General features: G+C 40.8%; 1 protein-coding gene across 6 annotated transcripts in view; it reads right to left on the minus strand.

The window, feature by feature from the left end:
- gdpd5b (glycerophosphodiester phosphodiesterase domain containing 5b) overlaps positions 1 to 25,177 on the minus strand; it is a 187,194-nt gene that overhangs the window by 13,981 nt on the left and 148,036 nt on the right. For all 6 annotated transcript variants that reach the window (XR_009650210.1, XM_060897759.1, XM_060897758.1 and 3 more), the window contains 6 exons: positions 24,977 to 25,059; positions 22,726 to 22,876; positions 20,977 to 21,198; positions 20,531 to 20,688; positions 10,074 to 10,221; positions 5,114 to 5,196 (listed from right to left, as the gene is read on the minus strand). Coding sequence is in view for 5 of the 6 variants with exons in the window: in XM_060897759.1 (XP_060753742.1) it covers positions 5,114 to 5,196; positions 10,074 to 10,221; positions 20,531 to 20,688; positions 20,977 to 21,198; positions 22,726 to 22,876; positions 24,977 to 25,059 (845 nt within the window). In the remaining variant the exon portion in view is untranslated. The remainder of the gene's footprint in view (positions 1 to 5,113; positions 5,197 to 10,073; positions 10,222 to 20,530; positions 20,689 to 20,976; positions 21,199 to 22,725; positions 22,877 to 24,976; positions 25,060 to 25,177) is intronic.

Raw genomic sequence — 25,177 nt, forward strand, 5'->3', positions numbered from 1 at the left:
CACGCGGACACGGGGAGAACATGCAAACTCCGCACAGAAAGGCCCTCGCCCGCCACGGGGCTCGAACCCGGACCTTCTTGCTGTGAGGCGACAGCGCTAACCACTACACCACCGTGCCGCCCCAATTGCCATATTAGAGAAGAGAATAATTATAACAGATTTTAGATTTTAGTAAAGACATTTTATTCAGAATTGCTTATGAACACTAAGTAATTATATTTTCTATAATCCATTATCAATCTTTGAATTATTTTCATTCACATATTCATATATAGTTGTATTATTGAATTTTAAATTTGTAAATATTTTAAAGTTAGCAATTTATTGTAGTTTATTTATTTGGAATTTATAAGGCGCATTTGATCATATATACATGATATATGCGCGGTATAAATAATAAAGATTATTATTATTAACTGTCATATAACAAAGCCTTTTGCCAAGTTTGGTGAAATTCCTCCAAAAATTGCAAGAGGAGTTGATTCCAGAAGGAAAAAACACTCATGAAATTGTCAAAGTATAATTTTGTTAATCAACGGCTGTAACTCTGGCAAAATGTGACCCAATTTAACAAAATTACAATATGTGTATTATAGACATGTAGCAAAGAATCCTGCCAAGTTTCGTGAAATTCCTCCAAAAATTGTGAGAGGAGTTGATTTCAGAAGGTGAGCACCCTTCCCGGGACGGACGGACATCGCCACGACGTAATCCCCCTTCGGGCCTTTCAGCCAGCGGGGGATAAAAACTTTATACAAAAGATCCGACAAAATAATTTCCACTTAGAATGTAAACAAACCAGCGAAATGACAGGAGCAATTTGTGAAAAATGCGATAATAATAATTCTTGAAAAATAATAAATTCTTACCATCAAATACTTTCATTCCATATTTTGTTGCTTTTTTTTGTATTTCTTAGGGGTTTGTTTTCGAGTAGAGTTTTTATTTCGTCCTCGGGTGGCTCAGCAACACGCGCTGCCATTTTGTTTTTCTCTACTCACAGTATATGAGCTGATATCCTAGTAGTAGAGTAGCCAATCAGAGCACGCGATTGCTCATATCCAGTGAATATGGATAGAACAATCAACATTATTTGTCTCATAGCAATTACATTTTTAATTACTATTTTTTTTCTAAAATGACATCAATTTTTATCCATTAATAGCTATGTTGTAGATGTCCGCAAGACAAATTTGTTTCAGTTGTAGCTAAACAAAATCCCCAACAATCCCCTCATTTCTTTCTCTCTTTTAAAATTAAGATGACAAAAATGCTTTTTGTAACTTTTCATAAACTTCTAAATTCACTAATTTCACATTATTTTATACAAAACAATTCCACTGATCAAGATTTTTTTTTCTGTTTATACCACAGTGCTGTTAAAGCCTTGATTCTGATTGGTCATAAAGTTTTGATTAATTCTCAAGAACAGGTTCGTATGGATCTACTTGTTCTAATATGTTATCATTTCCATAGTAACAGCTCATTGCCAAGACATTTGTGCTACCTGTAATCGACATCTAATAATAAACTGGTTAAAAAATGTGCTGTTATTTATTTAATAATGTACCTCATGGAGGTTTTCTCTAAGGACGCGTTTCTGCAGTGTCAGGTAAAGCTGTAATGGGAACGTCTTCAGGACAGAGGAGGGTCTCGTTTCTTGGTAACAAAAAGCATTTTTGTCTTATTCGCTTCACGAGAGAGAAAAAACAATGATGTGATTATGAAGGAACAATTGATCAGAAGTGCTGGAACAAACTCGTCTTGCGGACTTCCAACAACACTGAATGTAATTAATAATGGATAAAATGTACGACAGTGTATTAGGGCCATTGCAGTTTAAAAAAAATGGTGGAATGGGATAATAGTAACAGAAAAAAAAAAAGATCAGAATTTCCAAAATTACAGTTAAAACTTGGGGGGGGGGGGGGGGGGGGATTAGAAATTCTTTGAGATTAAAAAGTCGGAAATTTCTAGATTAAGGTGGTCACAAATTAAAAAAACAAACAACAACAAAAAAAAAACCTGTCGTGTTTCCCAGCTTCCTGGCTGCAGTGCATTCTGGGAAATGCAGTTAAAAATCTCTTAGTGCTTTATTCTTTTATACTGCGCAATCGAGGAGGAAACACTGTGTTTCCTGTAACTCTCAGCTCAGCTGTAAAGTCTGTGATGGGATGACATAGATCCAACCTTGTAAAGTGAAGCGATCGGAATCCTTGACCAAAAAAAAAAAAAAAAACAACTTTCCCCAAGTTTTATTTCTCATAAATTTGTGAAAATTTCAGAGAGCTTTTTCTTGTAAAAGTTATGACTTGAATCTCAGAAATTGAGTTTTCTTTCTTTCTTTCTTTCTTTCTTTCTTTCTTTCTTTCTTTCTTTCTTTCTTTCCATCCATCTCTGCAATGGCCCTCATACTTTACCATAATAAAAAAAAAACAGTTATCAAAAAATAGTTGGCACAAGACAGTTGCTATGGTACGAGATAAATAACGTAAGGATTATTTTTCCTATAGACCCCTTCGCAGTAAACGTCATTCATACGTAAGCGGAAATTGCGCGCGCAGCCTGGACCCAAAAAGACTCAGAAATGCCTAGTTGTTGTGTTGTCGGGTGTCAGAATCGTAGCAGTGATGGGGTTAAAATGTTCAGAATTCCAGCAGGATCTCACCCATTCCAAAAAAATCGCCGACGTCTATGGCTACAAGCCATCAAACGTGTAGACTGGGATGAAAGCACCATCAAAAATGCGCGGGTTTGCAGCGCCCACTTCATCACAGGTAAGATCAGGCTATTTATTAAATCTTTCTTTTTTATTCTTTCTAGTCTTCGTTTATTGATGTAGCAAAATACTTTGGTGACGTTTGTCTGATTAGCTGGGTCATAGTTACACAATGTAATGAATATTGTTAGTATGTTAACTTAGCTTTGCATGCAGTTTTGTTTGTAGGAGAGGTCTCGCTTGACTCAAGCAGTCCAGATTTTGTGCCATCATTATTTGTGTATGCCGAAAATCACAATTTTAAAGCAAGGATGGAAAGGTAAAATTGTGTGCCCTCACTCTAAATGCCAACTTACGCTGACTGCTCTAACCTAGCTCCCGCCCCGTTCAGCTTCATTTCTGCTCTCTGCCTCTCGCTTTTTACGCAGCTCTGATTTCTCTTAGCTGCACTCTTTACACTATCATTCCTTTCATGCCATTACCTCCTGCAAATTGCTGTTTAGTGTTGGTATTTGCTGTTGTAGCTAAAGCCACATTGCCATCACATCACTGGCATAATTTGATTAAAACAAAATGAATATGAATGTCCCATTGTTAATCAAGTTGTACATGCCCGCACATAACATAATCATATGCGTCTAAAGACTTGTAGGCACGAAGTTTTTCGTGGGTGTACACTGAAGTCTTGTCAATAAGGTACGAGTATATATCTGGCCATTGTATACCAGGGAACTTACTAACATCGTCCGTCCACTCTTTAATTAAATGCGGATCCGGTAGGCGATGTCCACTTGTTAGAGTTAACTTATTTATGTAGCATTCTCGATCTTGTAACGACAATTGTTTGGCATAATCTGACAGCTCATAATGCCGGTCTATGGGCAGCGCCATTGTTTCTGGGTCCAGGCTGCGCGCGCATCCTGGCAACGGTCGGTTTGTTTACAAACATGCGAAGGGGTCTATAACAGCACCACCGTCCCCCCAGTGTTTTAATTCATACTTATTAAATGTCTCTCCCTTTTAAAAAAAAGTATAATAATAATAATAATAATAATAATAATAATACCTTGACATTATTATCAGGGCTTTGAACCAGAATTTTTTTCCTATTGGTTCGTTCCGAACAGAAACGGAATTTTAACGTTTCCGGTTTTGGGTTCCACCATTAAATAGACGTTCCCGAACCGGTTAGAACAAAAAAATTTCGTTCCCGGAACGGTTAATTACGTTCCCTGTCAGCTGTTTAACAAATGGCTATAAAATGATGTCTCTGTCTCATCCAGCTTAAGCCAAATGTAGGCTAATTCTATTACAACCTTCATTAAATAAGACAAGAAATAATTCAAAACAATTATTATTTCAAATGTTGGCGATTTGGATTCTCAGTATGTCTTCCCATCTACACAAACAGAAAAAGTGCCAAAAATGAAAGAGAATTCGTTTAGTGTGTTACCAAAGGCTAGTCAGGCCCTATGCATTGATAGGCTAACAGAGGTTAACGTCATTTAATGTCCGCGAGCCTCTCATTAATGTGGACAAATATATTGATATCGTGTTTGAAATTGACGTTTTTGAATAACGATAGACTGCAATATTTACCTCTTATTTAAGATGTGGAGACGTGATAGTAGTCCACCCTCCCGCTCTCTCCATTCAGTCAGCGAACGTCACACAGGAAGTGAACCCCAGCGGGTCATAGAAACTTGCGCAGGAGAAGAATGACTTTTTTATTTGTAGGCTACGGAAACTTTGAGGAACGAAATAAAAACCGGTATTAACCGGTTACCATTATTTTTAATAAGCGTTTCTGTTCCGGAACATAAAAAATAATAAAGTTTCTGGTTTCGTTTCTGTTCCATGTGAAATAGAAAAAGTTCCCGGTTTTCGTTTTCGTTCCTTGAACCGGTTCAAAGCCCTGATTATTATTATTCATAATAATAATAATAATAATAATAATAATAATATTTTCCTAAGTCTATTTTCATTTTACAGTATACTCTAAAACCACACAAATGTAATGTTTGGTGAATATGATTATCACCTTTACCATTATAGTGACTTTTGCCACATCTCCATCAGGGGACTTTTACAGTAACTGTATTTCCCCCAAAAAATAAAATAAAACAAACATTTCACTTCACTGACCCTTATTTCTTACTTCGAGTTTCTAATTCTAGTTTATTTCAACCCATTTAACTGCCACTAGCAGGATGAATCCATGAAAGAGAATGAGAGACAGATCCAGATGATGTGCAGCTTAATAAATAATAAAGCACAAATATGAGCTTCGCTCCAAACAGTGTGTAAATCTGTCCTGTAAATCTCTCACTCTGCATGCACCGTGTCTCTGTCCTGTAAAAACCCTTTACACACTCAAACTGATAAAGTCCTTACTTCTGAAAGACAAAAATCCCCAGGACCACAGCGAAGGACAGGAGATCGGTGGCGACCCAAATCAGGCAGTACTCCTCTGGACCCTGAAACAGAAACGGTGAGATGACAGAGCAGACACTAGGTGGCACTGTGACACACACAAAACGCTTTCTCCTTGATTTACATTGTCCACTAAAACAGCCCTCAATTTACATCTGAAAAGCTGTTACAGTTTCTATAGTAACAGCTCCTTCACATGGATGCTTTATATAATCTAAAACTAAAATGATAAAGTGTGTTACTGAACAAATAAAGACTCTCCAGTGTCCGCGCTGTTGAAAAGTCTGATGTAAACATTTTTCCTTTTTTGGTTTTCCACCACAGGAAAGTCTTTGGGACAGAGGAAGTGACATTTTCCAGTTCCTTCCTAACATGGTGCATTTTTCTGTTTTAACTTCAATAGAACATCACGGAACAAACGTTTATAGCTGCTGTAACATCAGTAATAAGTTTCATGGATGTTTCACAACATTACGTCACTATCTCATCTCATCTCATTATCTCTAGCCGCTTTTATCCTTCTACAGGGTCGCAGGCAAGCTGGAGTCTATCCCAGCTGACTACGGGCGAAAGGCGGGGTACACCCTGGACAAGTCGCCAGGTCATCACAGGGCTGACACATAGACACAGACAACCATTCACACTCACATTCACACCTACGGTCAATTTAGAGTCACCAGTTAACCTGACCTGCATGTCTTTGGACTGTGGGGGAAACCGGAGCACCCGGAGGAAACCCACGTGGACAACATGCAAACTCCGCACAGAAAGGCCCTCGCCGGCCCCGGGGCTCGAACCCAGGACCTTCTTGCTGTGAGGCGACAGCGCTAACCACTACACCACCGTGCCGCCCATTACGTCACTATAAGCAGAAAATAAAAAAGTATGATGATATGATGTGTAGTGGTTAGCACTGTCGCCTCATAGCAAGAAGGTCCGGGTTCGAGCCCCGTGGCCGGCGAGGGCCTTTCTGTGTGGAGTTTGCATGTTCTCCCCGTGTCCGCGTGGGTTTCCTCCGGGTGCTCCGGTTTCCCCCACAGTCCAAAGACATGTAGGTTAGGTTAACTGGTGACTCTAAATTGAGCGTAGGTGTGAATGTGAGTGTGAATGGTTGTCTGTGTCTATGTGTCAGCCCTGTGATGACCTGGCGACTTGTCCAGGGTGTACCCCGCCTTTCGCCCGTAGTCAGCTGGGATAGGCTCCAGCTTGCCTGCGACCCTGTAGAACAGGATAAAGCGGCTACAGATAATGAGATGAGATGAGATGAGATGGTGCGATTGGTGCGACAAACAGATCAAACTATCCACTAAAAAAAAAAAAATAATACACAGAACATTTCTTCTTCTTTCATTCCTTCTCAAATGCAACAAAAATTACTGACACTGATTTAAATTAGATACAAGCAACTTCTGTTGAGCTCGGTTCTTGTCTTTGAAACCCCAAAGAGCTTTCAGTAGAGAAGAGCCTGAGAGAGAAAATGTACACATTTGTCCAGGTTTAAGCGCAAGACCACAGACTGCATGCCGTTGTACAGTGCTCAGCGTAAATAAGTGCACCCCCTTTGAAAAGTAACATTTTAAACAATATCTCAATGAACACAAACAATTTCCAAGATGTTGAAAAGACAAATTTTTATAACTATTCTTTAAGTTCGTTTCTTAAGACACGTATTTTTTAGTATGTTACCTCGTTTGTTGACAGTTTCGGCGAACACTTCCACCTTCTTCAAAACAGTCACCAGATGTCGAGTGGTGACGTGCCTTATCAGCTGATGTTACTCTATGGAGGCGTGAACGTCCCGCCCAATTTGACAGGTAGTCCACGCCTCCTGCTGTCAGGTCGCTGCCCCAGGACGGCACTCCAGGTGTGTGACAGCACGTACGCTCCCTCATCCCGGTTCATCGTCCTCTGCGCCCGCTTTCGTATCTCCACTGCCTCCAAAATCCAACGCTGGTATCTATTCTCTTCAGCGCGAATGACTCTGGCCTCTTCCCAATTCATAATATGATTTTGTCGTTTGCAGTGGTCTGAAATGGCTGATTTTAAGTTTTCTTGGTTTGCTTTTTCTTTTTCGGATCTTGTGAGTCTTTTTGTTGTTTCTTTTTCACATTCTAATTGGTGTTCTTTCCTGCGAGTGTGGAAGCATCTGCCCGTTTCACCGTTTTGGAGGCAGTGGAGATACGAAAGCGGGCGCAGAGGACGATGAACCGGGATGAGGGAGCGTACGCGCTGTCACACACCTGGAGCGCAGTCCTGGGGCAGCGACCTGACAGCAGGAGGCGTGGACTACCTGTCAAATTGGGCGGGACGTTCACGCCTCCATAGAGTAACATCAGCTGATAAGGCACGTCACCACTCGACATCTGGTGACTGTTTTGAAGAAGGCGGAAGTGTTCGCCGAAACTGTCAACAAACGAGATAACCTACTAAAAATACGTGTCTTAAGAAACGAACTTAAAGAATAGTTATAATAATCAATCAGACATAATGAATTTTCACTACATATTGAAAAGACAAAGTTTAATATAACATCTGTTTAACTTATAACGTGAAAGTAAGGTTAATAATATAACTTAGATGACACGTTTTTCAGTTTTTCTCAAATTAGGGTGGTGCAAAAATGAGTACACCCAGTGGCGTGCACAGACATTTTGGGGGGGGCAAGTGCTCTGGGGGGAAAAAAGGCACTTTTTTGCGCATGTGGAACACCTTATTATAAAAGTCTGAGATTTAACCCTCCTCTTGTGTTCGGGTCGCCACTGACCCGTTTTAGTTTTTAAAGGTGTAAAACAACCACTTAATGTTAATTTATTACATCAAGGCTTTTTGACTTTGCCAGGAATCTCTAGTTGAACAAAATAGAAAAAGAAATGTTTGTTTTCCTAAATCTGAAAATGGTCTAGCAAAAAATATAATACTCATGTGCAGTTGTTTCTGTATGCGACGGGCTACTTCATGACAAAATAATTACAGCTTGGGCTTAGAGGGCAAACAATACATTTTCACTCAATTCATGTGTTACCTGGCTGGTGGGGCAGGGGAAGAGCTGACTGACTGCCCGATGTGTTGTCTGTGCTACGACAAGGCCGTGGCTTCCAGGACGCTATGCTGCTGCAACCTCACATTGAATGCACTGCACGCTTGTTCACATGACAGAGCAAGAGAGACAGAGGTCCGGTGTGTGTGCGGAGGGGGCACACATCGGGACATTATTTTCACACACGCTTTTAATGCCGCGGCTTTTCTAAAAGATCATGTCGACATTGGCCTCAGTAAACTGTAAAAAAAAAAAATTCAAAAGGGCACTTTTTTGGACAGAGGGCAGAGAGGCAGGTGCTTGAGCACCACCTCGTGTCTATCTGTGCACGCCACTGAGTGCACCCCACAACAAAAACTACTACATCTAGTACTTTGTATGGCCTCCATGATTTTTAATGACAGCACCAAGTCTTCTAGGCATGGAATGAACAAGTTGGCGACATTTTGCAACATCGATCTTTTTCCATTCTTCAACAATGACCTCTTTTAGTGACTGGATGCTGGATGGAGAGTGATGCTCAACTCGTCTCTTCAGAATTCCCCATAGGTGTTCGATTGGGTTCAGATCAGGAGACGTACTTGGCCACTGAATCACTTTCACCCTGTTCTTCTTCAGAAATCCAACAGTGGCCTTAGATGTGTGTTTAGTCATGTTGGAAAAGTGCACGACGATGGTAGCACGGAGTGATGGTAGCATCTTCTCTTTCAGTATAGAGCAATACATCTGTGAATTCATGATGCCATCAATGAAATGCAGCTCCCCGACACCAGCAGCACTCATGCAGCCCCACATAAGGACACTGCCACCACCATGTTTCACTGTAGGCACCAGGCATTTTTCTTTGTATCCCTCACCTTTGCGACGCCGTACAGTTTTGAAGCCATCAGTTCCAAAAACATTTATCTTGGTCTCATCACTCCAGAGTATAGAGTCCCAGTAGTCTTCATCTTTGTCAGCATGGGCCCTGGCAAACTCTAGGTGGGCTTTTTTGTGCCTGGGCTTTAGGAGAGGCTTCTTTCATGGACGGCATCCATGCATGCCATTCCTCTGCAGTGTACACCGTATTGTGTCATGGGAAATAGTCACCCCAGTTTGGCTTTCTACTTCTTTAGATAACTGCAGTGAATTTGCATGCCGATTTTCTTCAACCCTTCTCATCAGAAGACGCTCCGGTCGAGGTGTTAACTTCCGTGGACGACCTGGACGTCTCTGTGAGATGGTTGCAGTTCCATCTTTCTTAACTTTTTGTACCACTTTTGCGACAGTATTCTGACTGATAAGTAAAGCTTTGCTGATCTTCTTGTAGCCTTCACCTTTGTGGTGGAAAGAAATTATTTTCTTTCTCAGGTCTTGTGCCATTTCTCTTCCATGTGCTGCCGTTGCTGACAGCATGAAACGGGAAGCGGTTTTCTTTAAGTAACACCCTTTTATAGTCAACTGTCTGCTGGACACCTGTGTAATGACTAATTAGACTCACCGGTGATTGTATTCTTGTTAAATTAGACATTTGTAGTCTACTATTTAGCTTTGCTCCAGAGACTTTCAGTGGGGTGTACTCATTTTTGCACCACCCTAATTTGAGTAAAACTGAAAAGTGTGTAATCTAAGTTTATATTATTAACCTTACTTTCACGTTATAAGTTAAACAAATGTTATATTAAAACTTTGTCTTGTCAACATTTGGGAAATTGTTTGTGTTCACTGAGATATTGTTTAAAATGTTACTTTTCAAAGGGGGTGCACTCATTTATGCTCAGCACTGTACCGTATATACGGTATTTTTGCTTATTTTCACCACTTAAGGGTGCCAATAATTTGATCAAGGTTTAACTAAACCAATACGAGAAACTACAAATTCCTGGCAAAGTGTCAGTCTCTTACCATGAGCCAGAGAGGTGATGAAACTTTCTTGAGGATCTGTGGTGCTTCAGAGGAGACGGACTGCACGCCACTGCACCAGAGGACAGAGTACAGCCACGGCTCGTTGACCGTGTATAGAGTCACACTCACGTTACCAGACGTGTACGTCCTGTTAAACACATCAGGGATGAGAGTGGGTGGTCACCAAAAAAGCAGAAAACAAGATGGCGCCCGAAGCCGGGGGTCTGGGAGGGATACCCCCCAGGAAAATTTTGAAAAATAAGGCCTTACAAACCACTTTTCCTGCAATCTGAGCTGTAGTAGATAAAAAATCTGTTGTCTTTTTTATATATTTACATGAAAATATGTTTCAAATCAATAGGAGTATTGTTTGAATTCAAAATAAAATCACATTCTACATTCAAGGGTATGGTTATAATTTATGATCAACAAAAACGACAAACTAAATTCACATTAAACGCAAGTTTTATTAATTATCAAAATGTTCATATATTAAATAAAATTTCTTAGGGAAAAAAGGTCAGTCACCCTACAGTATGTCCTCATTAGTTGCATATGATTTCAAAGTCTTTCGAAATATTTAAGTTTTCAAAACTGTCAGCATTAATTCAGATTTACTGACCATCGTATACATGTTCAATGTATTAAATCAAACGAATGCTAAGTTTATGGGATAATGTCTATGTACACTTTATACAATTATTTATAGTTTAGTCACTTCTCATTTTCATTTAATCATTTCGACTTCTTCTTCTTCAGCCTTTTGGCCAAAGACAAACGCTTGTCAGTCCTCTCTGTTTTTTATACCAGCATCGATTTCACGTACCTTCGCTTCGTCTCGCTTGTCAATTGTATTCGGCATTTTGAGTAAAAAAGCCGATACGAAAGAGAAACGTATTTTTGAAGCGCAGCAACGATGAACATGTGCAAGTTTCGATAAAATAGAACAGATGCGGGTACTTTTGAAAGAACTGTTATGATTGGCTTTTGTTCTTTCCCACACTCTTGTAAGAACTGTTATGATTGGCTATCATGCTCTCGCCAGCGATGTTTTGGCCAATTACATTGTAGATAACACGTATTCTACCGCGAGACTTAAGATGGCAAAAATGTAAACATGTAACATCGTCGTACGCTTGAGTATCACGAAGGAACATACCCCAACCCCCCTCAATGAAAAAAACATCTCAACGGATTTGGCATAATATCGATTTTCGCTCAGAAAAAGCGGAAATCCGCCGAAAAGCGGAAAACTCTCATCCCTGACACATACACACCCATTATATCACGTCCCAAAGAAGAAACACCTGCATGGTATACAGTAAAAACAGCGTCAATGGACTGTATAGCTATTAGATTTCTGAACAAGACCATCAATGACGGCGTAGCTCACTCCGACCCCGTCTAGTCCAGAAGGAACGATCTAAAGTGGGCCACCTTGCACAATAAACGTTGCAGGGTATATACACTACACGGTATACAAGCTATATATAGACGCTATATACACCCTAGGAATACCGACCTATTTTCCAAAAAGAATCCAAAATGGCGAGGAACTGACGGAGAAGCAATTTTTGTTGAACTGCTCATTAAGGCTTAATTAGTCCATAAGGTCATTAATAATTGTAATTGAGCAAATTTGAGTAGAAATTATATGCACCCTAGGCTCCCCTACCTTCATGCCAGAAAGAATTAAAACTGGTGAAGAATTGAGGGAGAAGAAGCGATTTGTGTGGAAACTGCTCGTTAGGGATTGATTAATTACTCCATATCTTCATTATTAATTGCAATTATCCAAATTTGGGTAGAAGCTATCTATCTATATCAGGGCTTTGAACCAGAATTTTTTTCCTATTGGTTCGTTCCGAACAGAAACGGAATTTTAACGTTTCCGGTTTGGGGTTCCACCATTAAATAGACGTTCCCGAACCGGTTAGAACAAAAAAAATTTCATTCCCGGAACGGTTAATTACGTTCCCTGTCAGCTGTTTAACAAATGGCTATAAAATTATGTCTCTGTCTCATCCAGCTTAAGCCAAATGTAGGCTAATTCTATTACAACCTTCATTAAATAAGACAAGAAATAATTCAAAACAATTATTATTTCAAATGTTGGCGATTTGGATTCTCAGTATGTCTTCCCATCTACACAAACAGAAAAAGTGCCAAAAATGAAAGAGAATTCGTTTAGTGTGTTACCAAAGGCTAGTCAGGCCCTATAGAGGGCTACCGCATGACGTCACCGCGCCGCGAGATTTTGTTAGGCGCCATATTGGAAGACCAAGTACACATCTATGCAAGTACATACATACATAAAACAAACTACACCTGAAATGTAGCCAGGGCCGGTTCTGCCCTAATCTGGGCCCGGGTGCAACATCGCGCAACCCCCCCCCCCCCCCCCAAAAAAAAAAAACACCAGTCTAAATCAGGACAACCATCACATAACTATAACTATAAACATTTTATATCAACTATTTTAACTAAATGGGCTATAATAAATAAGCCTGCAGGCAGCCACGGCGGGCTGCCTCAGAAAAGTAACCATTCAATGACACAACTGAAATCCTGCAGCCACGGCGGGCTGCCTCAGAAAAGCAACCATTTGTCCTACCTTAAAACTCGTTTTGCATTTTCTGCCTCCTTTTTTGTATTTTCGACCCTCCGTTTATTTTCTTTCCTTTTCTGAAAACCCGATTTGTGTCCAGACATTTTGTTCTGCTACCAACGAACTAACTCGTCAGGTCTCGTCTCTCGAGCCCGCGATGATTCCCGTGGGAAGGGCAACAACTGATACATTTTTACAAACAGCCAATAGGGAGGTTGCAACGTTCAGGCTCTTCTTTGCTCAGACACTCAGTAATTCACTTATCACGTGGAGACGTGATAGTAGTCCACCTTCCCGCTCTCTCCATTCAGTCAGCGACCGTCACACAGGAAGTGAACCCCAGCGGGTCATAGAAACTTGTGCAGGAAAAGAATGACTTTTTTATTTGTAGGCTACGGAAACTTTGAGAAACGAAATAAAAACCGGTATTAACCGGTTACCATTATTTTTAATAAGCGTTTCTGTTCCGGAACATAAAAAATAATAAAGTTTCTGGTTTCGTTTCTGTTCCATGTGAAACAGAAAAAGTTCCTGGTTTTCATTTTCGTTCCTTGAACCGGTTCAAAGCCCTGATCTATATGCACCCCAGGCAGACCGACCTTCCTGACAAAAAGAATAAAAATCGGTGAAGAATTAAGAGGGAAGAAGCAATTTTTGTGAAATTTGGCCGACGCCGGATGGACAATGGACAACACACGATGGCATAAACTCATCTGCTCGTTAGGGATTGATTAATTACTCCATATCTTCATTATTAATTGCAATTATGCAAATTTGGGTAGAAGCTATCTGTCTATATGCACCCCAGGCAGACCTACCTTCCTGCCAAAAAAAATAAAAATTGGTGAAGAATTGAGAGGGAAGAAGTGATTTTTGTGAAATTTGGCCAGACAATGGACAGACAATGGACAACACACGATGGCATAAACTCATCACTTGTCGGCCAGATGAGCTAATAATTCAAGCTGCAACATTATTGACATGCAGGTAGAAGCTAGACGCATCCTTGTCCTGATTGGTCAGATGTATTTTTCCCCCTCGTCATGTTTAAAGAACCTTACTGGACCACATCATACTTGCACTCAGGGTGCAATCAAAACTGCAGTGGAAACTGCTGCCTCAGAAGGATGTCTAACAATACAGCAAGGTGTCAAAGATCATGAGAAACAGATCAAACTTTCGTTTCAGGTCTTCTAAGACGCCCCAATTGAAGGCTACATCACTGTATCCTTGATGCTTCCAATTACCCATAAATCTGTGCGACAGCTTCCTCAAACAACAGGAAAAAAAAAAAAGATGGCGGCTTGAACGTCACCGAAAAGTTATATTTGTATACAAATATAAATCTTGGGGCTTTTTTTTTTTTTAATTTACCAAGAAATTAAAATTGTAGGCTACATACAGTATTTGTTTGATATGATTTATGAGGCATCTCTTAGCCAGCTAGCTAACTCTCTGGTGTAGTTACATGGCATACTGATGTCACAAGTTACCGTAAATGCTGTCCGTAAAGGTCATTTGAAACGAACGTCCTAAGAAGATGGCTTCGGTCAAAAACAAAAGTCCTGTCTTAGGAGACACCTGTGTGTCTATTACCGTACAGTAGTGAGGCAACATGGTTTCAAATGCAGCCAAAATGGCAAAAAGTTTAAAACTTCACCAAATATATATATAAAAAAAAAATATTGTAATTTTTTTTTAAAAATACAAAAAGCTATTTCTGTAAGAAACAACATGTGTTATTATATGAAAATCACGCATCCCAGTGGGTGGGTGGGGTTTGGTTTGGGGGTGTGTGGTTGATTGTGGTTGTCCGTGGTTGCCCCGCCCCCCAAAAGTACACGATTTTCATATAACGGCATAGACGAGAGTGTGTTCTTCCACTTACACCACAGCATTTTGCCAATATTTACAACATTTAATTTGTTAACGTATGAAAATTTGTGAAGGTTTATAATTCTATTTAATTGTTGCGGAAGTTATTTCCTGTCACGATATACCGTACAGTCGTTCCCTCGCCAGACTCTTTCTCTACACACGAGACTCCTTCTGTACACATTAAAAAATACATCTCCTCACTTAAAACATCACCACATTAACAATTATACATTTCACTTTGTTAAACAACACTTTAAAAAAAATCTGTTTACTGTTAGTTTTAGATTAGACTATGAAGAGTTCCACAGTACAAGTCCATGTGTATGACCTGTTACTATAGAAAAAATAATATATTAGAAACAGCATATTAATATCCGCCTGTTGTTTATTACCTTCACCAACTTTGTTGGAAGAGGTTAGGTTTTCAGCTCCATTTGTTTGTTCCCAACGTAACTCAAAAAGCAGTAAACTGATTTGGATGAAATTTGGTGGAAAGGTGGGCCATGGACCAACAAACAATTGAGTAGATTTTGATCCAAATCCGGATATGCATGCAGATCCAGGATCCAGATATGTATCCGGATCCAGGATTTTTTTTTTATTTGTTCCCAACGTAACTCAAAGTAGTGAACGGATTTTCATAAAATTTGGTGGACAGCTTTAGTATTATCCTAGGTTCAAGTGATTTGATTTGATGTTGATAACATGTGGCTTGGTGGAGATATGCGCTCTACTCTACCCAGTGCCCTTCTAGTGTTACAACTGGAACACTCCCCGAACCGTCCTGTTATACAAAAATATTGCACACCGTCTGACCAATCAAATTCGAGCATCCAACTGCACTCTGGTACAAACTTTGATAAAATAGCCTCAATGAGGCTGTAGCTTGTACCGGCCATTGTTGTTGTGTGCAAGTTTGAAATTTCAGACTCCCATAAAATCGTAAATATGACCAGTGGCACCATCATGTTGACAACTTTTATGCACACCCACCTGGGGAACATTGTAAGCGAGTTTGATCGAAATTCGATCAATCCTGTAGGAGGAGTAGCGATTTTTGTAAATTCTGGACGAACGATGACAGACGACACGTGATTGCATAAGCTCATCCGGCCTGGCCTGAGGCCAGATGAGCTAATAACAGACCATGATACCCCCCCACCCTATATATGTGCTGAAGAATTTGCCATAGAGGCCAAAATTATGAAATTACGGTACTAAGATTGCCTTAACTTATCAGCTCAGTGATGCTGCTAAAGTCTGGAATCCAAGGCAAAATGGACCGAAAACCATATTTAAAACTCATCACCCCAATTATACGGTAGCAAATGTCACTTCAGAGAAATCTTGGTCAGAATTTTAAGAAACGAGAGTTCAGTTGTTTCTGCCGTAATTCCGTTACTGACTTTTCTTTCCTCGTAAAAGATTTTGCATCCAGAGTTAAACATGGCCAACTTTTCTATACTTTTTTAGGGTTAAAAGATACCCCATACAGTGCGAAATGTTCATTTAATACCATTATCTTGAGTTCTGCAACGGAAAAAAAAAAAAAAAAAAGTTACCGCATTTTACTGTGAATGTAATTCCATTACACAACATAGTGGTGTAGTGGTTAGCACTGTCGCCTCACAGCAAGAAGGTCCTGGGTTCGAGCCCAGTAGCCGACGGGGGCCTTTCTGTGTGGAGTTTGCATGTTCTCCCCGTGTTCGCGTGGGTTTCCTCCGGGTGCTCCGGTTTCCCCCACAGTCCAAAGACATGCAGGGTGACTCCATGTCCGCATGGATTTCTTCCAGGTGCTCTGGTTTCCCCCAAAGGCATGCAGGTTAGGATAATCGGTGGCTCTAAATTGACCGTAGATGTGAGTGTGAATGGTTGTTTGCCTCAATGTGTCAGCCCTGCGATGATCTGGCGACTTGTCCAGGGTGTACCCCGCCTCTCGCCCATAGTCAGCTGGGATAGGCTCCAGCTCGCCCGTGACCTTGCACAGCATAAGCAGTTACGGATAATGGATGGATAGATGCAATCCCGTTAACGAAGAACTATCCCTATATAAAAGAAAAACAGCTTCCCTTCAGACGATATTAATGTTTTAATGACTCAAATTTATTTTGCTCTATCACCTAATGATTATGCCCCCCTTGAATGTCTCTACCAGTGTATCGACCAAATCAACAACTGGATGTCACAAAATTTTCTTCAGCTGAACACAGATAAAACAGAAGTAATTCTATTTGGGGAAAAAAGATGAAAGACTCAGGATTACCACTATTCTTGACACAAAGGGGATTAAAACTAAAGAAATGGTTAAAAATCTTGGTGTTTTCATTGACAGCGAGTTAAACTTTGACAGTCACATGAAAGCAATCACTAAATCGGCATTTTATCACCTAAAAAACATTTCCAAACTAAGAGGACTTATGTCAAAAAATGATCTGGAAAGACTTATACATGCCTTCATCTCTAGTAGGGTTGATTACTGCAATGGCCTTTTCACAGGCCTGCCAAAAAAGACCATCAAACGACTTCAGCTGGTTCAAAATGCAGCGGCGAGGGTTCTCACACGAACAAAAAGAACAGAGCACATTACTCCAATTCTAAGGTCCCTTCACTGGCTTCCAGTAAGCTACAGAATTGACTTTAAAGCATTGCTGCTCGTGTACAAATCTCTAAGGCCCTGTTTACATTATTTCGAATCAGCGGATCATCAGATTAACGTTTTTAAAACGATTCGCGTACACACACAAAATTTCTGTGCCCGCAACAAAACTGTTCCCCGTGCACACAGCAACGCCAATACACGGATACGCTAATCACACGACTAATTAGACGGCACGTCACATGATCCCAGTGCATATCGGGCATGCGCAAGTCACTCACCACTTGCAAGCACATAAAGTGTGTGAGAGATTGAGTGAGCGAGTGAGAGAGAGAGAGTGAGCAAGAGAGTGTGAGAGAGAGAGAAAGAGAGAGAAAGCGAGCGAGCGAGTGTGAGAGAGTGAGAGAGCATAAGAATCAAAATTTGAAGTTCTTTATGGAAATCAGGGACGCCGTGTCATTGGGACTAAAGAGGAGAAGGTTTTTCAGCAGTCGCGCCACATGACCAACATGGCATGACCAACGCCAGCGAATCAGGAAGGTGGATGTCACAGTGACGTTGTCCAGTGACGACGTCAGCTAGAGCTCAGCACTGCGTATCCTCGTTCCTCAATGTTTACACAGCACCGGATCAGATACGTACTGGGTTGAATACGTGGGCCCTGGCGGATTCAAACTGTTCCGCCTGTGGAGTCGTTTCCCGGCGTTTTAATGTGCACGGACAGTGCATCCGCAACGACAACGATATGGATACGGTCTAATGTAAACACCACCTAAATGGTACAGGGCCCAGTTACCTCTCTGATATGTTGCAGCGGCCGAACCCAATCAGATCTACCAGATCGCAGCAGCAAAATTTACTGTTAAAACCTGTTGTTAAAACAAAGTGTGGTGAAGCAGCTTTTAGCTACTATGCAGTACAGCTATGGAACCAACTGCCAGAGGACATCAGAAATGCTCCTGCTGTTGGCAGCTTCAAATCTAGACTAAAGACCAAGCTGTTCTCAGATGCTTTCTGCTAACTGATTAATATCGTCATCTTTACGTTTTAAACTTTCTTAACTTTTACAGTCTCTGCATGTTTTAAACTTTACTTAACTTTTATTCTATTTTATTCTGCTGTTTTTTACTGAACTTTTACTTCATTTTATTATTTTATTTCTACTATTGTTTAATTCTTTTTTTTCTCTCTTCTTCCCCCTTTATTTTATGTAATTTTATTTTCTATTCTATTGTTTACTGTTTTGCTTTTACCTCTGTAAAGCACATTGAACTGCCACTGTGTATGAAATGCGCTATATCAGGGGTTTGCAAAGTGTGGGAGAGTCAGTCCCCCCTCGGAGAGCAAATAAACAACAGCGCCCCCCTTACAATTTTTGTTGTTGCTATACTTAATGTTCCATTCGTATTTTTAAAAATGGTTGTTGTACACATTTTTATTTTTTTATTTTTCACATTTTAAACATCTGTGCTTTTTAAAACATCTTGTTTTACACATTTTAAACATCTCATAGCATCGTTAGCTAGCACCTCTTGGCAGACAACACACTGTGGCAGTGGAGCATCTTCAGATCCAGTCCATGAAAATCCAAACTTTAAATAATCGTGGTCATACTTCCTTCTTTTTTCAGTCCCCCCAGGATCTCTCGGGCCTTTTTTGTGATTGTTGTGGGCTAAAATGTCTGATGTTGCGGCGGTTTTTCCAAAAAATTGCGATGAAAGTTGCAGTGTTTTTTAGGTTTTTGTTGCGATTACATTGCGGGAGGAAGTGAAAGTTGCGAGAAATTGTTGCGATTTTCTCTTTTTGTGATTAAAATTGAGTGATATGTTAAATATTAAGTTATTACTGAAAAACTATTGATTAAAAAAAACAAAGACACTGAGAAATGGTCCTATAAACAACTTTACCAATATAAAAGATTACCAGGACTACAAAAATGCAGAAAAATAGGCTTTACTTATCCAAATGCACCTGTTGGTTCAAAAGTTAAAGTGCAGAGAACCTCACAGCACAACATGAAGTTACCTTAAAATATAATATAAATGCCTCAGCTTTCATGTAAGGAAAAAAAAAAACTATTAATACTAGTACTGTGTGCAGGCAGTCTCTCCTGAAGACTAAATTAAACAATAATTATAAACTAATAAAATAAATGGCTCAGGCTTCATAGAAGAAAAAAAAACAATTTGAACAGAATCTCACAGTATGATGCTGAAGCTGCCTAAACAATGGAAAATAAAATACCATTTTGGCAAAAACGTTGGCATCCATTAATTTCTTGTATTAAGCAAAAAATAATGTAAAGTGCACACAGTCCTTCACTGTAAACATAACACACTTTCAGTAACAGAATTTAAGCCTACATAAACACTGACTCGCACATCATGCAGTGTTGCCAGATACTGCTGACGTTTTCCAGCCCAAAATATGTTCAAAACCCGCCAAAATGCACTTAAAACCGCCCAATCTGGCAACACTGCGGCACATGCTGCTTCTCTTGAACGTATACACGGAAGTAAGGCGGAAGGTAGTGTGTCGACGTCACCTCAAGACGACGCCAACGATTGGTCAAATTTGCAGGAAGGTTGCGGTGACTGGATATAATTGCAACACCACCCTGAATTCGCGGGGATTGGTTGAATTTGCGCTGAAGTTGCAAATCACAACATCACGAAATCCTGGAGGCTCTGTTTTTTTGCTTGGCCCAGACTCTGTCTCCTCACTCACTGTAGCTTTAGGTACTAAAAATCGATCCATTTTGTCTCTGGTAAAGGCTAGCTGAAGTTCGCTAAATGTCCGCAATAGTAACTTATTCTGGTTTATTTTTCCGGACGTTGCGCCCCCCCTGAAGAACTCTGGTGCCCCCCAGGGGGGGCGCGCCCCACACTTTGAAAAGCCCTGCAAATAAACTTGCCTTGCCTTTTGCTCTAAGCAAACGAGATAAATGGAAAAAGTGTGATATGACCTGGATGCGTGCCTTGGAAAAATCTTGAAATCATTAAATATGATAAACAGCCCGACCTGGACAGAAGCAGCTTGTCTTTCAGCATGAATCGATATGTTATTCATGTAAATGTCTGCAGATGATTGATTTAACACGATGTTGTTGTTTTTTAATAACAATAAATGATTACCAAAAAAAAAGATTCACTGTAAAGTGAATTTTAAATGTTTGCTGAACATCTATCTGTAAAAAGAAAACGGAGAATGCAATAAAATTTAAGCTAAGTGTAATAAACAGGACAAAGATCTCGAAGTAAGAATAAAGTATATTTAATATAAATAATTATCAGCCTTTTTTTAATATCATGGAAGTGGGAAAGATTGGAAATCTGAAAATCCACAACCACCACCATGTGTCGGAGATCAGCTCACCGTATATCCTCATCACTGACACGGTTGTAGCGCAGCAATAATCTGCTGATGCCTTTCTCATGAAGATTCTCCAGCGGCTGTATGTTAGTGGAGATCTGCTGGAAGCCTGGAGCCTGCTCCCGTACCAGGTCTCTGTCCCAGTCCACACTCCATCCCACCTACACACCACACATTAACACATACTTCACCAGCAGGGGGCAGTGCTGCGCAAGGCCAAACTTCCTCTAGTCGTCAAATTGCTATCTGCGCACACCATAAAGTCTAACATCATGAGGTATAAAACTGTATAGTGCACTACACGGTCAATTAAACACAATCTGAAATTCAGACACAGAGAATCAATAACTCTATTCAGTGCTTGTTGGAAATTAACGACTTATTTGCAAAATCAATGCCCATTTTTTAAATTGATGAAAATAAAAGAAAGTTCTAGTCGTGCGCCTCACCAGGTGCTGAGGGATGCCCGAGTGCAGGACGGTGGTGAGGGTGAGGTTGACCCAGCTCAGGTTGTGTGGGTGCCCCGGTGGAGGTCTGCGGAGGGTAAACAGGGCTGAGTGGTTGGAGCGGGCCGCCAACTGGAGCATCTGTTCCAGACTGCACACCGTCTGATTCCCCACTAGCCAGCGCTCTCGCTCAGACATGTACCGCACCATCGAGTACGGGTCATCCTGCAGGACACAAAACACCAAAAACAACCCAATCAATACAAGAGTAGAGCAAAGCTGGGATAAAGAAACTGCATCTTTCAATCCATCCATCCATCTGACTTTCTATCCCTCCATCCATTTATCCATCCTGCCCATACATCTCTCTGCCTTTCTATCCATCCGTCCATTTATCATTCCATTAATCTGTCCATTTATTTTTCCATCATCCATCTTTCTGTTCATTGGCTCTTCCATCCGTCAGTTTCTTTTCATCCATATCTGCCCGTCCATCTTTCCACCTTTCTATTCATCCATCCAATTATCTTTCCATCTGCCAATCTTTCTGCTTTTTTGTTCCTCCATCTATTTAGGTTTCCATTTATTTATCCATCCATCCGTTTATCTTTCCATCCATATCTGCCCATCCATCTTTCTACCTTTCTATTCATCCATACATTTATCTTTCCATCCATCCAATTATCTTTCCATCTACCAATCTTTCTGCCTTTCTCTTCCTCCATCTATTTATCCATCCATCCATACCTGCCCATCCATCTCGCTGCTTTTCTATCCATCCGTCCATTTATCATTTCAAAAATCTGTCCATTCATTTTTCCATCATCCATCTTTCTATCCATTAATCTATTGGTTCTTCCATCCATCCATCCATCCATCCATCCATCCATCCATCCATCCATCAGTTTATCTTTCCATCCATATCTGTCTGTCCATCTTTCTGCCTTTCTATTCATCCATACGTTTATCCATCCATCCGTCCATCCAATTCTCTCTTTCTCCATCTATTTATATTCATTTATATTCATTTATCCATCCACCAGTTTATCTTTCTATCCATCTGTCCATTTATCTTTCTATCCTCCATCTTTCAGTTCTTCCATTCATCCATCCGTTTGTCTTTCCATCTATATCTGCCCATCCATTTTTCCACTTTTCTATTCATCCATACATTTATCTTTTCATCCATCCATCCAATTATCGTTCCATCTACCAATCTTTCTGCCTTTCTATTTGCCATCTATTTATATTTCCATTTATTTATCCATCCATTCATATCTGCTCATCCATCTCACTGCCTTTCTATCCATCCATCCATAATTCCATTTATCTTTCCATCATCCATCTTTCTATCCATTCATCTATTGGTTCTTCCATCCATCCATATCTGCCCACCCATCTTTCCGACTTTCTATTCATCCATACATCCAGTTTTCCATCCATCCATCCATCTGCCCATGCATCTATCCATCCAATGATCTTTCCATCTGCCAATCTTTCTGCCTTTCTATTCCTCCATCCATTTATATTTCCATTTATTTATCTATCCATCGGTTTATTTTTCCATCCATATCTGCCCATCCATCTCACAGCTCTTCTATTCATCTGTCCATTTATCATTCCATCCATCTTTCCATCATCCATCTTTCTATCCATTCATCTATTGGTTCATCCATCCACCTACCCATCCATCTTTCTGCCTTTTTACTCATCTATCCATTTCTTTCCATCCATCCATCTACAGTTCAGTACCTTTAAAAACCACTGGCCAGCATTGAGCATGCTCAGTTCAGTCCAGTTGAAGAAGGAGGCGTCGACATTCTGTCTTTCAGGAAAGACTTTGCTCACATCTGTGGTTCTCCTCAGGGTACGATCTCTCATCAGGAATGGTACTCCGTCTAGACTACAACCAGAGAGCAGTTACACTCACCGACAACAGATTAAACTGTTCCAGCGAGGACAATGTCATAGCCGAAGCCCCATGATGGACAAAGCCTCAGGTTGGGCAGAATGTTTCTATTAATGACAACTATTGTGAAGAGGTTTACTGATGAGAAATCGCATCAATGTCTCATCTCATCTCATCTCATTATCTGTAGCCGCTTTATCCTGTTCTACAGGGTCGCAGGCAAGCTGGAGCCTATCCCAGCTGACTACGGGCGAAAGGCGGGGTACACCCTGGACAAGTCGCCAGGTCATCACAGGGCTGACACATAGACACAGACAACCATTCACACTCACATTCACACCTACGGTCAATTTACACTACGTTCACACTGCAAGGCTTAATGCTCAATTCCGATTTTTTTGTGAAATCCGATTTTTTTTGTGAGGTCGTTCACATTAACAAATATATGCGACTTGTATGTGATCCTCAGTATGAACGAAAAGCGACCTAAAAGTGTTCCGCATGCGCATTGCAGGATACGACGACGTCACACGCAGTGAGCATGGCCAGTGTTTACGGAAGTAACCTAAAGTTTCCTGTGTATGACAGTAGCCAGCATGGAGTACCTGGCGATGATGCAGTTGTTGTTGCGACGGAGCCAGAACATGCACAAAATAGCCTGATGTTAAGGAGGAGGTTGAGAAGGAAGAGGGCAAGGGTTTTGGCTCAGGCATTCTGCGGGGTAGTGACTGCAACCTCCATTCAAAGGAACATCAAAGCCATGTTGTTGTAACTTTTTTTGAGAGACCCGCCGCCTACTTCAGCGCAGAATAGTGACGTTTGTGGCTTGTTGATGACGTGTAAGTCGGATGAATGCGACCTGGCGGTTCAGACTGAAGTCGCATATGAAAAGATTGGATAGGAATCGGAATTAGGACCACATATCCAAACGGCCTGGGTCGGATTTGAAAAAATCAGATCTGTGTCATTCATATTGTCAATAAAAGATTGGATACAGGTCACATATGGGCGAAAAAATCGGATTTGAGTCACTTCAGCCTGCACGTAGTGTTAGAGTCACCAGTTAACCTAACCTGCATGTCTTTGGACTGTGGGGGAAACCGGAGCATCCGGAGGAAACCCACGCAGACAACATGCAAACTCCACACAGAAAGGCCCTCGCCAGCCACTGGGCTCGAACCCGGACCTTCTTGCTGTGAGGCGACAGTGCTAACCACTACACCACCGTGCCGCCCTCGCATCAATGTGCTAAATAAAAATGTGTTGGTTAATTTTCTGTAACAGCAGCTCTGACAGTAGCATAGCTACAAATCACAGGTTTATAATATTAATGCACTTGTTCTAATCCATCATTTCTGTAGGGATTCTCATGACAAACATTCTACATAATCTAATGTATTGTTATGGTTAAGGTTAACTCCAGTTGACCATGGGCTACCCAGTCACATCGGGGGAAGCCATGGCCTAACGGTTAGAGAAGCAGCTTTGGGACCAAAAGGTTGCTGGTTCAATTCCCAGGAATGGCTTGAGCAAGGTACCTAACGCCTTGCTGCTCTGGGTATGTTGTATATCCGATGGATAAGAGCGTCTGTAATGTGAAAAATATTTCTTTTTTTTTTTCTTATTTACCGTAACTGGCTTTAAAGTGAACCTGATGATGAAAAACCTTCATATACTGGCGTACCGTTTTCAAATTAATGAGATAAACTAAATACTTTTCATTTAATATGCTCAAAAACAATGAACCTTTGGGGAAAAAAAGGTCTCCTGCATATATGTGTGCTTTAATAACTATCATTTATTATGGCTTAGTGAGCATCTGAAGATTTAGAACATACAGGATCATCTGCATCCAAGAACCTCCTTTCTCTTAGGTACACTCCTGCTCTCAGTTTTTCTGTATCTGCCTGAAGCTCATCATCTTTATTCCACCCTCTTATCCATCCATCCATCCATCATCCAGACATGACTAAACCCACCACTCAGTGAGCACACACACACACTTCTCCAAGTCTAAATGGCGTATTGATCTGTACTTTACTCAGCCAGAGGAGGACAGACAGGAAATATGTGAAAGAATAAATGAATAATTACCTGATGGCCACCTCAGCTTCCAACCCGCTAACGTTCTTCTGAAGCGCTCTCTGGAAAGAGAGCAGCGTGTTCTCCGGAGCCAGCTGACAGGAAACGGAAAAAGACACACGGGGAGAGTTAACCTTCAATCCAACAGTTCAATCAAACACAGGGAGATCGAGCATCGGGGAGGAAGCAGCAGACACAATGTAGATGGAAGAG

The sequence above is a fragment of the Neoarius graeffei genome, chromosome 17 (assembly GCF_027579695.1).
Source record: "Neoarius graeffei isolate fNeoGra1 chromosome 17, fNeoGra1.pri, whole genome shotgun sequence".
Lineage (NCBI taxonomy): Eukaryota > Metazoa > Chordata > Actinopteri > Siluriformes > Ariidae > Neoarius > Neoarius graeffei.